This window comes from Argiope bruennichi, chromosome X2 (assembly GCF_947563725.1).
Source record: "Argiope bruennichi chromosome X2, qqArgBrue1.1, whole genome shotgun sequence".
NCBI classification, from domain to species: Eukaryota; Metazoa; Arthropoda; class Arachnida; order Araneae; family Araneidae; genus Argiope; species Argiope bruennichi.
Window position 1 is genome coordinate 127,243,707 of NC_079163.1, and position 15,111 is coordinate 127,258,817.

A 15,111-nucleotide genomic window follows, 5' to 3' on the forward strand; every position below is an offset into this window, starting at 1 on the left:
TATTTTTTTTTCTCTTTTTTTCGTTTGTGGTCAAGACTAAGATCCATTAAAAGAGTTAGATGTGCTGAACATCAAAAGCTTTTATTTCTTTGTATTCAGTTTAATAAATTTATTCTTAATTCTTGAGTCAAATATGACCATGGAAAAAAGAAATTGCAATTCCGACTAAACATTTACGCTCTCGAAAACAGTTCATACGAAAGATCCTAGATGGCGTTAGTACCAAGATAATTCTCTGCTAAAACTTTTATAGGGGCGGAGCTTAGATTAAACCTCTGAGCCAATAAACAGCGACAATGCTTTGTCATTGGGCAATCAAGCTGTAGGGTGTTCGCTGAAGTTTGCGATAAACCATGAACAAAAAGCAACTTGAGTGGGACCTTATTTTTGTCATTTCTGTCCTTTTACCTGCCTCGAGTCACCTGAGAAATCTAAGTCTACCTTACGAAAAGAAGTATCGATTCATTGAAGAATTTATTTGTTAGTTTTCTTTAACATTTTACCATGTCTTACTCAAATATTACATTAAATCTCTCAGATAGAAATATTTGTCAACCACTTTTTAAACCAAAAGCACGGTATATACCAGAAGAGAAAAGAAATTCTGTTGGAAGTCCATTAACTCCAAGGCCTTCCATACTGATGCCAGAAATACATCTGCTTCAATCTTATCAAAATTCACGCAGAATTGTGAACAATTCATTTAGATTTCACGACAATTATCAATTGCCGTGTTATTCTGGACTTGAACCGCTTCCGCATCTTCCTGCCATGGATGGTAATCCAGCAAGATTTTCATCATCCATGAACCCTTGCAAGTTTGAATATAAGTCACTGCATTTATCTCCTAATTTAAGGCCTTCTTTTTTATCTCCAATGGTTCATCCTTATTATTATATGAATGGTCATATGAAATTTCCACCATATTTTCCAGGTAAGATAACATTTCAAATGATTTTGATAACTTAAAATTAATTCTGATTATTTATAATAAATCTAATTCATGATACTTATAAACATCTTAATACCTATTGCCATTTCCCTCTTTTTTTATTATTTTGTCATTTGTCCGACTCCAAAAATAAAGAGAGTGAAAGAAGTGTCAATAAATGTTTATATATATATATATATATATATATATATATATATATATATATATATATGTGTGTGTGTGTGTGTGTGTGTGTGTGTGTGTTTGTATGTATGTATGTATATATATGTATGTATGTATATATATATATATATATATATATATATATATATATATATATATATATATATATATATATATATATATATATATATATATATATATATATATATATATATATATATATATATATATATATATATATATATTAAGTTTCCTTCTTAGGATAAACTGCTTAAAAAAAACTTTATCCATCTCGAAATAAAGGCGTTTAAAGGAAGTTACAGTGAATTTTGCTATTTTTTTAAAAAATATGTATTAATGTAATAAATTAAAAATGGCAGTAATTACCAGTTGCTTACACAGTATGAGTACTCTAATCTTTATATATATAAAAAGAAATTGAATTTATCTTTATCATCTGATAAAATAACTACATATTTGTTTTAAATGTAGTAGTTATAATCAAGCTTTTGATATAAATATAATGATTTGATATATTTTCTTAATTGGAGGATTTCTCTTTCCCTCCGTTTGAGAAATTTCACAATGGTCATGCAAATATCTTGTATCTTAATTTGAATTTCTAGATTGTAGATACCAAGTCTTTCAAAGGACTGTTTTGATGTATTTCCAAGTAAAATGACAGAGGATTCTGAATCTTCAAAAAATTCTAATTCAAACACTTCTTTAGTTTTAAGTGTATTAAACAACTAAATTTTAGAATGGCAAGTATGAAAAAATCTCTACTTGCATGCAAGTTCCATTATGCTTGTTGGCCCAGCGCTCACTTAATTAATCATGTAAGTTTGGGAAGTGGGCTATTGGTTTAAATGTCGCCCGCATCATCAGACTATGGCTCAATAGGATGAGATTCATCGTGTGATCTTGTAGTTCAAAACAAGATGTTTAATTTTTAATTTCTTTTTTTTTAAAGCCAGTATACCAGTAAAGATTTTTTTTTATTTGAATTCTCAACCTATTGAAGGCAAGTTTGTTATTTATTTAACTAAAATAAGCTACTGTTAATTGACTGATATATGTCAAATATACTGGGATTTAAAACACATTGCAGATCTTGCTAGAGGGAGCATAAGACAACGTTCAATTAGACCCAGATAACATGTGTTTGTATATAATGCGGAATTTTTCCATTGTTGAAGTTAATTGGTTTGAACCTTTTAATGCACTACGAGAAAAATTACTTTTTAAAAATTATCATTACAGTTACTGCCCAAATTTTTCTGAAGCGCGTATAGATATTACAGCAATATCTTTTTTGGATTTGAATTGTCAGCCTATCGAAGATAACCTTGTTGTTTATTCATTTACACCTCATTCTGTCAATGCCTTTTTAATGTCGTAATGTTGTATGAAAAGAGTTGATAAAAAAGCTACCCAAACAATCCTGCTGAATAATACCTACAAATCTTTTTATTTTACAGGTTACGATTCGTATTACTATTCAGACTGGAGAAAGCCAAAGAGACCCCGCACCGCTTTCACCCAAAATCAGTTGAACTTATTGGAAAAGGCATTCGAGAATAATCACTACGTTGTGGGCAGTGAAAGAAAACAATTAGCTCAAATACTTGACCTTTCAGAAACACAGGTAAAATCTAAAACATCATTTCTTTTTTCAATTCTTTTTTTTTCTTTTTTTTTATGTTTTGTAGTAGGCTTTTATTTTTGGTACTTCTGCTAAGCTAATTGGAAATTTCTATAAAATTCAAGCATTATTTGCAATATTACTTTTAAAATATTCAAATTGCGCTTAAAATAAATCATTTATTGTAATGTTAAATTTGAAAAATTCCACTGAAATGCTTTTACTACTTTAGATATACCTATTTTGCATTGCATTTACTCTTTTAATCATCAAAAGTCATGATAAAAATGAAAAGAATCCGTTTAGTTTTTGCAATTCAAAGGCAACCTTAATCTGTAGTAATGGTGCTAGCAAACGGTCCCTAAAATTGATTTCCTAAAATTGAACCCTCACACTAACCTCTTTACATGTTTGACCAGAAAGATTCGCAGATCATAATGCTTTTATAAACTAAAATTATACATAGAATCTCTGCTTTGACTTAAGGATGTGGAATCCGTAAGAGTCCAAATTGTCTCCTAGACTTTTGGTTTAATCAAAGCAATAATATCCGATTTCCAAAACAAAATGGGTTCCCAAATCGAATTAGAGTAAAATTATAAGAGAACTGAATAAGGATTGCATTTTCGGTTCTTTTCTAAAATATGTGACGATTTTTATAATTTTTTATACATTCTTTAGTCGCTTAAATCTTCCAGTTGCACCTAAAAGGCCATCTATTATAATTTGAAATAAGTACAATCAATACGTTTGACTGCTGTTTTTTAATACATCCATGAATTTAAAAAAAATATATATTTATTAGTGCTTACCTAGCGAAACATTAAACCCTAGTAGTGATATCTAGAAACACCTTTGAACGCCTCTCATCAATAATCTTCAAAATAGAATCTCAAAAATATAGCTTAAAATAAATAATTTTTATTTAAATAATTGTAAGTTCATTGTCGAAGTTCCCGTGCCTTTAAACTTTTGATTAAAAAACACGAAGAGGAAAAAAATGATCTCGGTATAGTAATACAACTCGGGATTTTTTATGTAGCAACTCTGTAACTGTAGAAGTGATGCATGGAGAACAATTACGATTTTAAATTTGACAAAAGAGTTGTAGAAGCGATGAGCTTATTGTATTTGATTTTTAAAAAGTCCATTGCAATAAAAAAAAACTCCACTACAGGATTATGTACACGTAAGATCCTCCTTTTCGTAATACTAAACGACGAAGCTGAAATAATTTCAGGAAACAGGGTTATTTATCAATCTCAATTGAAGTGAGAAGAACAAAGTAAATGAGAGAATGATGGAGATCGCGTTTACGAAATATTCATTTTCAATTCAAAAAATTCGAGCATTCGAGCTTCTTTTAAATTAGATATACCACAATTCGCTCAACACATTTTGTGTTAAACCAAAATGATAAAAATTAAAATGAAAAACTATCTATGAAATGAAGCGCAAAATTTATTTCATTGCAACAGGTACAACGCAAATACTGGTGTACAATGTCTGGATCATTTCGTTGTAATACAGCCCATGAAAAGAAGATAATAAGAAAACTGTCACACTTTATATATTATAATACGTTATTTAGTAGCAATTTAGCAATCCTTTATTGTTCCTCTCATCAAGTTCCATCCTCAACTCAGAAGTTTTAGAGCATTAAAACTTCCACAACAATCCGTGTGTATATATAATGCTTTATTCGAAGTTTACTCCTTTGAGTAGATAAATATTCTACGAAATTAAAATCAATAAAAATGTTGCAGACCACCGAATCGCGCTAATTAAACAGAAATTCATTCCAATAAATTTACAGGTCAGTTTAGTGAAAATGGCATGGTAGTTTGTCAAGTCAACTTAAAACCCGAAGGGTTTTTACAGGACCTTAACACAGAAACTATCAATAACTCTAACCAATCATTATTTAAGCCGAAGTTTTGAATTTTCTCATAGTTCTAGTAGGAAACTGGCTATTTCGAGTAAAAGGTAAATAATATCAAGATATATTTTTCTAAAATTTCTCTTTAAAATAAAATTGTTAAATTGTGTTTTCCTTATAACTTATGAGAAAAATTATTTTATAGCTATTATGGAAAACAGAGATATGCAATGACGTAAATCAACATCTCAGTTTTAGAACTCGTTTCTGTTTTCACTTCTTTCATGGAAAGTGTTCAACTATTTTAAAGAAAGCATCTTAAAAGTTTGCGCTTGAATTTGGAACCTCAAATTTTATCATAAAACATATGGGAAGCTTTTATTGAAATATTTCTCTAAAAGATATTATTATAATCGAAATGAACAACTAAAAGTTATACGTATAAGAAGAAAAAGTTAAATTTAAGTATTAAATTGGCCAATGATCAATTTAGCAGATTTTCCGCCATCATGAACCAGAAACGGGCGAATTCAATTTTTAATGATCGTGGAATATTATCTCATGAGCCTCATTTTCATTTGAATACATTCATCAGAACCTCTTTAAACATTTACTTAAGCGTTTTAATGAATATGAGATGAATCAGTGATGAGCAAATTCAATCTTTTCTGTTTTTAATAGCTGGAGTAGGCTGTAATTATTTCTAAATTTATTCAAATATTTAATTACAGAAGTGTGTCTGTTCATAATGAGTATATCACTGACCTCAATTCAGTTAAACGGTTTGCATTGTCTTGATGGAATTTACAAACAAATCAATTTAAAGTAATTTTTTTTTAATTTCTAAAACGGTATTTTTACTTAATCATAAACAACAATTATTCAAATGAATATCTTTTGAACTGACAAAAATTAACATTTTATCATCAAGAATGGATGAATAAATATTTTATTCTTTACTCATATGTGATTAACAAAGTTATTACGGATCAATTCATAATTTTTAATTTTAGGAATTTTCCTACGAGCAAATTAAATTTGAAATTAGCATATGAACAGAGTTTAATAATAAAATATTTCTTTAAATTAATTAACGCATGCAATCTCACTTAATGCCAAGTAATGAAAGGCAGATTGTGACGTATGTTTTTCGTAATTCAGTGATTATTCTGCAATAACATGTTTAGGTTTTGTATAGAGAACCAGTTTTCTTGAATTTTTTCACTCACAAATTATTTTCATCCCAGAAAAACAAATTTTCTACTTCACTTCAAATATTTAGAACCGGATTCTACGACCCTTTTTATGGTTAAAAAAATCTATGACTTTTTTTCAGTTCAAGTAATTTTAACAATGCCTGAAGTGGAAAAATAAATTTAAAATGTGATGTATTAATTAATTATTAAAGGGAAATTCAATAAAAATAATCATCTTTTTGTTCGGAAATTTTATTTTAAAAATTGAGAGAATTTGGGAGAAAAAAAATCCATTCGAAAATTTCCACGATTCAATTTTTCTGCTCAATTAAAATTACCGCCCATAATTAAAGAAGCTCTGGATGGAAATGTAAAAGGGGGGGAATTAAATTATAATTTGTAACGATACAATTATTTAGCAAATTTTAATTAAACGGTACACACTTGGCTAGCTTTCTAAAGAACTTTTGTTTATTTGCAATTAAGAATATCATTGGCGCGCATATGAGTTTGATGTTAAAGTTTTTAATAAAAACAAAATTCTACTCTCTAACGATTGCTGCTCTTAGTTCTTGTATTTATTATGTAATGTAGCCTGTTTCTGACATCAGAAGACTATTGAGAAAAATATCACCAAAATGAGAAAATTCCTTTAAGTTTATCCTTATCCTTAACTCCTTAAGAAAATCCTTATAGTTCCTCCTTATCCTTAACTCCTTAAGTTTATTGAAAGTCTTCAATATAGCGTCATTCATTCATTCTTTTCAAATTCAGCTTTTGTTCTCGTTTGTTGGATTTTCTTAGGTAGATTTCTTATAGGGTTACATCCTGTGTTAATGATTCTAATGTCTCCGGAAAATTTTTTGACGTCCGCTATCTTGGTTCTTAGAACCCAAAAGCAATCTCATATAAAAGTTTATATATATTTGTATAATGCTAATGTTATCTTGTGAATATGGTAAGTAGAATAATTTTGATTGGACCTGGGTCAGTAAATGTTAGCATGCGAATATTTTGAAAGAGTTCATATAGGAACCATCCAGTTAAGAGAGGGTAGAAATAAAGATTTCATTACTCACAACTCCCTTAGATTGAAGATAGAAAAATCACTCGAAATAAGTATACTATCATCTTCACATTACAAACAATAAGCATTTAGATAGCTGCAATTGCTCGATCGGTTGAAGTTAGGGTTTATTTTCAACCCTAACTTCGACAACTTTTCAACCTATGCATGTGGTCATTTGTTGGAAAGCTCTGGTCAACTATATCTTCTCTCACTCTTTTACCTACTCACAACTCCAAAAAAATGAGAGGAAAAAATACCGCAGAAGGGATGAAATATCCTTTTCCTTAAAGATCCAAACTTGTATCGCGCTTTTTCCAAACCGATTGAAACCAAACTTTAACTCAAAACTGCAATTCTAGTCACAAAATTTGATATATTTAAGTCATTGCGTTTTTGAGCTATCGCGTTTATTTGCTTCTGAAAATACAGACCGATAGACGTTTAACAGTAGTTGGGTTTGGCTCAATATAGATGCTGAAACTGTGAATTAAATTTTATCTATCTAACTGCGTACGTTTAGTCATTATTATGCATCTTGGACAGACAGACAAAATTCCTATGTATAGATTTCATATTCAAAAATTTTTTTTATAAAATTCGCTCAAAATTTGATAAAAGTCTACAAACTTAGTGTAAAGACCATGTACTAAATTTCATCTATCTAGCTCAAAACATTTTTGAATTATCGCGTTTACAAACTGAGCAACAGACATATGTACGCAATTCCGAATATATGTTTTTCAGACACAGGACGATCCGATAAGTGGGGATTTTTCAAAATCTCTAGTTCTAATTTTTTGACGATTTCAATACTTTCTCTTCGTATATTTCTTATACGAGAAATAAAAATAAAGGAAAAAAGGAGATACGTGAACAGTTTCTTATATAAAAAATAATTCAACTGCCGTTGTATATTAATTCAATTGTAATCATTATACATATTAATTACGAATAATAAGTGGTATGCATAGGAAGGCATTAGATGATTACAACTGTCATTAACACCCAATAGTCAATAAAATTAACGTCAATAAAGTAATTATTGTTAAAGTAAAATAAAAACTAAGGTTACGAGATGGGTTTTTTTTTTTTTTTTTTTTTTTTTCGCCCTTATTTTTTCTCCAAGATTTATTTCCTCAAGTTCTGAAACGCGTTCCATCGAGATGTAACGCTCTCGTAGCCATTGTTTTGTCTCTTCCGTTGTCCGATGATGATTTTTTTTTATATAATTCTGACTAATCTGTACTTCGGTTTTCAAATTCTAACTAATGATTTGGTGGTTACTAAAAACTTAAATACGATTTCCTTTACAGGTAAAAGTGTGGTTTCAAAACAGAAGGACTAAACATAAACGTCAAAAGCAAGATGACGAAGGTTGCAGTCAAAAGACCAAAGATAAGGACTGCTTGAATTCCACGGGATCGTCTTCTGATGAATCGTCGCTTTCTGACGATGACGATGAAACTGGTTCAATTAAAACATCCGATTCTTCTAAAACTGACTATAGTACCGTTTTATTTAGAGATGAAACTGATTCATGTAAAACACCTCATTCTTCTGAAATTGATTACGGGACTGTTTTAAGAGATGAAATTAGTTCATGTAAAACATCCATTTCTCCTAAAATTGATAACGAAATTCCTTCTTTAAAATGCAAAAATTCATCTCTAGATGTCAGTAAAGATTACATTGGCCCCAAAAGCGTTTGCAACACAATTTGGAACCCAATTACTTTAAATAAAAAAATTCCGTGTATTCGGACTACGATGAGTGAACGCATGGAATAGTTATTTAACGCAGGATAATGGTATGATGTCTTACGGATCCAAACATTATTAATTTTAAAAAAAGGAGCCACAATGGAACATTTATAAATTGAAGAAACACTCGTTATGTAAATATTGTAAAAGTGTTCTAATGTATTTTGTTTTACGATTGTATGCCCTTTGCATTGTAAAGAGTATCTTTTTATTATTGAATGAGGACCTTTAAACTTGTAAAACTAATTTCCTTTAAAATTTCTAACCACTTTCAGTTTTTTTTTCTATATTTTAATAATTTTATTTAAATTATTTTTATGACTTTATAATGAAGTCAGACCATCTGCTTATAAAACTAATATTCTGATGTAAATAACGACAATATACAAAATAGACTTGATAGTAGGTATGCACAAAATTTGATTCCTTTTACAAAATTCATAATCTTACAAGCGATGATACATCTTATAGGCGTACATTGGTAACAAAACTATTTATAATTTTTTTTTTTTTTTTGCATATATTTATGAGTTGCTTTTGCAGCACAGCAAGTGAAATTTCAAAATTTTTATTTATTAAGTGCCGTTTTAAATTTTGAATTTAAGTTTCTGACAGAAATGAACTTTCAAAAGCATTTTTATATCTGTATTATTCCATTTTAGAGGAATATTATGAAATATGTTAATGTTTCAATGTGGTGTGAAGGTTTAAAAAATAATGTAATGACTCCTTCATGTTTTTATTTGGTGCTATAATTTTTCAAATGCTCAATTCTTTATAACCTAGAAAGGTAAGATATATATGAAGTAGAAAAACTCAGAAGTATATATCTTGTACACGTACATCTGAAATTGGAAATCAAAGAGCAGAGTACACATGTATTCTTTCACTTGATTATGTTCACTAGTCATTTTATACTCAGAATTTATTAAACCTAATCATTTCTCTCTCTCTTTCTCCCAATCTCTTTCTTTCATCTTTCTAAAATGCCCATTATAGTTTCTTACAGATTTCGAATGTTAATTCAGGCATTCTTTTATACTATGTTCAAACAAAGTGTTTAAAGGCTTTCATCTATGACTTTGATAAATTTCAGAAATTATTCGCTCTTTTAAAGTTCGATTTCACAGTGAGGAATAACAAAATTAATTAAAAATAATTAAAACTTCAGAAATTAATTTGAAATAATGTTTATATCGATAATTTAAAATTAATCTCTACATTAATAGAAAATTAATTAATATATATATTAATAGAGAATTAATTAATATATATATTAATTTCTACCCAAGATTTCATAGTTTTTATTTTGAATTAACGGAATAATTAGCGATTTCTTAATTTTTTAATGTTAAACGTCATCTTTGGCGATTCTGTTAACAAAGTAACATACATTCAAAATCTTTAAAAATACAAATGTTCTATTCACCTATTGATTACGCATACATATTTGTATCGCATGTAATACTACATTTTTAAATATTATTCTGAACATATAAATAAATTGTTTTATTAAGTATGAATTATACTTTTGAATGGGATTGGGTTGAGTTAATCATTCCGAAGTAATAAAGGATATTTTCTAATTAAAATATTAATTTTATTTCCTCTATTTTTTTCTATATTTCTGTTTGATATTCCCATTTCAGATTTAAGAAACATTTGTTACTAAAACTGAAAATACTTATGAATCTACATAAAAAAAGTGATTTTAAGCAACTGTCGAGTTTTAAAAATAATCACAACGTATAAAAATACTATTTTTAGCAGTTTTTATCAACAATACTTACATTATTTTTTAGTATCTTTAAACAGTTTTTAAAAAGACCAATAAATTGATTTAACTTGATTTTGTATCTTTGGGAACTGTTTTTATTATTTGTCATGCATAGATTTCATTGGAAAAGCAAATAACGCATGATAAAAGCTGTAACGACACTTAGTCTACAGCTTATTATGCTCTGATCTATAAAGGAACCAAAGAAAAATTCGGAAAATAAAACAAACCAACACATTTGTGGTAGTTACAAGAAAACTATCTAGATCACAGCAGAATATTGTACAAAATAATAATTCTTAAACAAAAGCTGATTGATTACTGAACTTTCCAGGTCAGGATCATTGACTAGGATATGATGCGTCAAAGTAGTCCTTAAAATCTATAAATATTTATATTTTCTAATAATGGATAAAAATGCATTTTGCAGCTACAAAATTTACACAGTCCGTAAATTTTAAAAGCTCTTCATCAAGATTGAAATAATTTTTTTATTTGATAAGATATAACAATATTCAGTAGAAATGAGCGAAATCCATTGTTTTGCTGTTGTTTATAACGGCACTTGCTTTGGACTAGCTCGCTGACGAAGTCCGCGATTTTAAGCCAAGGGAGCGTCTCTTGTTTTAGTAGCGCCAAGTAGGTCAAGAGTACGTCTTAGCTACTCACGCATCACATTCGCTTGCACTCTTTACAGGGGGGCACATTCACACATCTCACAGATAAAGAACAACCATGCCCGGACCGGGACTCGAACCCAGGACGCCCAGATCACGGGGAAGACGCGCAATCCTATGCCAGCACCACCTTGAATTCCAAAAGAAAAAAAAAAAAAAAAAAAAAAAGACTGTTACATTACTTTTATTTAAAACTGACTTGCTTTTTTTTTTATAAAGATGGAAAAGTTACATTAGTTTTTCCTTGATGATGTCGTGTCCGCTTTACAGCGGAAAGGGGGTGCAGTAGCTTCTGAGGGTATAGACCTCTGAGCATCCGAGGGCAGAAGTCTGACTTCTAGCTCATATGAAGATGAAACTCACACATTCGCTTGCACAGCCCCTTTTTACAGGTGGGCATATTCACACACCTCACAGATAGAACACAGATGAAAAACAACCATGCCCGAACCGGGACTCGAACTCAGGTCACAGGGAAGACGCGCTATATATACCCCTATGCCAGGACATCGGCTTGTTTTGCTGTAAACTTTCAAACCGAAAATTATCTAAAATTGGATTACTTCCAAGTACATATAATTTTTTCTTGTAACAGATTATTTTGTTTACTCGCGAAGAATCGGCTTATCCAAGGGAGTTTTTTTCTGTTCGAAAATTTTACATGCATATTTGGTACAATTTTAAATGTCTATCATATTGATACGATGAAATGAAAATAACCGAAACTGGAAATACTGTTTTCACATTAAAATTCCTTTTATAATTTTGATTATACTTTGCCATTACTTAGCATTTTTACAATTGTTTTGCTCTTATACTTTAACAATTGTTTTATTTTTAAATGCTTTACTTCATCTACCATGAAATGATTTGGTTTCAATAAATATTTATTTATTATTAATATCTTTGTCTTACTCTTTATGTTTTTGTGTTAAAATCCATCACGCCAGAAACAATCATATTTCAATGCCGACCTTTACTAAAACAGGAGGGATCATTAAATTCTTTTAGAACAGAGTGCGTAAGAATTGCGTAACTTGCAAATTATAATACAATACAATAATCAACACATTTGCATAATACTTTTTGTTAAATTGAACAAAAATTAATATTTCTACAGAACCTATTCACTTAAGTAATTTAAGCATTTGCTTCGCTATGATTAGAGTGTTTATAATGAGATGTTAGAGAAAATACAATTTTTGCTACGAGCGAGTTGCCAGCGAGCTTGAATCAACAATCACTTAATAGGATATTAAATAAACGTTAAGAAATTTAAACAAAAGTGCTCATTATAATCAACAAACTAAGCTTCAATAAAGCTGCATAGGAAATGCTTTCACAGCACGATTCCGGATTACAAGATAGGGAAAGGCCCTACAACTTAGGGGCATCGATATATATATATATATATGTAATGATATTTTAACTCTAATTTCAATTTAATTAATTTTCATAGTAACTTCATCTTAATTTAGCCCATAGTAACTTCATTCTAAAATATTCTCTTATTTCGTGATCCAATTCCACTTTCTCTACTTAATTAATTCAAGAGAAGCTTCATAAAATTACTTAGTCAGCTAAAAGCCGATACTTTCACACGCTCGGCGTGAAGGGGTAAAAATGTCCAGTAAGCACATTCTTTCTTAAAAGATCCCTGTGTTTCCCTTACATGTGATCGACATGCGTCAGAAATCCCTATCAGAATCTTATTAATATATTAGCACTGTGAAGAAATATTTTCCCTATCAAAATCTAAGGTTATATAAGGCGAGGGATAATTTATTTCGGCCCTTCTTCCCCACTTCGGCTTTTGTCTGCGCTGCGGCGGACGTCTTGTCCGCGTCTCTGCTTGTAAATAATTATGCTTTCCCGATGGATATTAAAAAGAATTTAAAAATGTTAAAAGGTCTCTTCACTGCTGGTCACAACTGCATTCTGCTCACATAAAATAATATTACATATTAAAAAAGCCGACAGGATTCGAAAAGTATTACATATATATATAAATATTCGATATATTTTCAAGGTAATTTTGTACCTTCATTTGATTTACAAAGTCCCTTAAGTTCGAATAAGTGCCTATTAAAATAAATTAACTTTTAAATTTCAAAACATCACTCTTGTTTTTTGTTTTTTAAATATTTGGAGATTGGCATGGCCCAATCTTTTTTTTTTTTTAAATTGGCTGAATGACTCACAATTCAACAGTTCTGTTAAGCTTTTTATTAGAATATTTTGATTGAGAAAAAAATGTTTTACAATTTTTTTACATCAGTTTATTTAAAATTGCTTTTTAATTTTAATTTTTTTTAATGCTTAAGACATTGCATTTCTTGAATTTGACCGTTAATTAAATGATTTGCCATTTTGATTTGTCGTTACTTAAAAACTGTTTGTATAAAAATGACACTATAGTCAATAAAAATATTTGGTTGGGGAAGTTAAAAGGGGTCGAAACTTGCAATAGTCTAAGGATATCTTATAAGCCTTGGAAGAAAATTTATCTTAACGTTTGGAGAGTAGATGGTTTGAGACTCGCTTCCATGAAAGTGAAGATCTGCAAACCGGGACCTGCAGATCTTCACTTTCATGGACCTGACTTTAAATTAGATGCCTTCAAGCTAGTATTGAAAGAAAGCTTGGAGAAAGGGATGCCAATAATCAAAGACACTTGTGTGTATTTTCGTTTTTAAATTGACAAATTTATTATGTCTAATAAAATAAATTTGTGCACCATCCTTGTTGCTCGTGAAACGTCACAACACAAGTTACAGAATACCTAACTTTGGGTTTTCTAATGCCGACCCCCCCCCCCGGAAGGATATACAATGCATTCTAGAAATAAATTGGCTGAGACGTTAATCGCTTGTCGAAAGCATAAATTAACTTCATTGTAGTGTTGTCAAAAGAAAAGAAAGCTGCTGAAGAAAAATTTACAGGATTTAACTAGATTTCATATGCCTCTTAGATTTGCATTAAATTTAATAAAATCTGCAAACTGTAAATCATTCTATTACAAAGTATTTCTCAGACGCATTCATGGCTGAAAAAATGGCAAATTAACATAAAATCTAGGGATTCTATATTTAAGTTAAATGTTTACAAATATACTTAAATTTCTTCATTATTTATAAAATAATCTACTTCAGTTAAAAAAAAAAAAAGATTCATTTTTGTTAACACTAAATAACCCGAAAAAGAAAATAGAAATTCAGGCAAGCTAACTAAAACAAAGCGTGGATTCTTTTGATCACCCTAATTACATAGCACTAGATTTTACACTCGACATAATTGGAAAATTTGCACTCCACGAGTGGAAAATGAATTCTAATTTGCCGAATCTGTTTTTCTACTTCACCAACAATGCGAATCACAATCATTTACGCTAAGGTTGACAGCAAGTAATAACTCGAGACATGTCTGAATTAGTTAAAGATGAGATGAATGAGCTGTCAGATTATTATTTCAGACTTAAAACGGTGCCAATAATCTTCTGTATAATGCTATCACATGACGCGAAAAGTGTGAAAGTTGAAACAGTGTTTCTCAACCATCTGATATTTGGGCTTTCTGCTTCCATTTTTCCATATCGGTTTTGATTGGTTGATTCGTCTTCCTACGACGCTGGCTGGAGTCACCCCTCCCTTCAATGAGTTTTGGAAAAATAAATAACTTCTATAAAAATAACATTTTCATTCTTTGTTATCTATATGTATTTAGAAGGATGACAGGCTTAGTGAAATACTAAAAAAAATATTTTCAGTACCAATATTTTTATTCAGTTACGAAGAATTAACTGATATTTCTTAGAAATTTTTTATTATATTAGGTATTTTTGTGTTTGTATTATTTAATACCTAAATTAAAATTATTTATTCAAAATCTCTTTTCCAAAATGTAATCAATGGAATCTACTTATAAACGAAAACAAATGGTCGTTACCTTTTGAACAGCTGATTGCTGAACATACTGATAGTTTCAATTTAAGATT

General features: G+C 29.6%; 1 protein-coding gene across 1 annotated transcript; it reads left to right on the forward strand.

The window, feature by feature from the left end:
- The first annotated feature begins 386 nt into the window (after positions 1–386).
- On the forward strand, positions 387–8,807 carry LOC129959616 (homeobox protein Hox-C4a-like). Its single transcript, XM_056072484.1, has 3 exons — positions 387–934; positions 2,596–2,762; positions 8,217–8,807. The coding sequence occupies exons 1-3, from the start codon at positions 505–507 to the stop codon at positions 8,688–8,690; spliced, it is 1,071 nt and encodes a 356-aa protein (XP_055928459.1). The 5' UTR covers positions 387–504; the 3' UTR covers positions 8,691–8,807.
- The last annotated feature ends 6,304 nt before the right edge of the window (positions 8,808–15,111 follow it).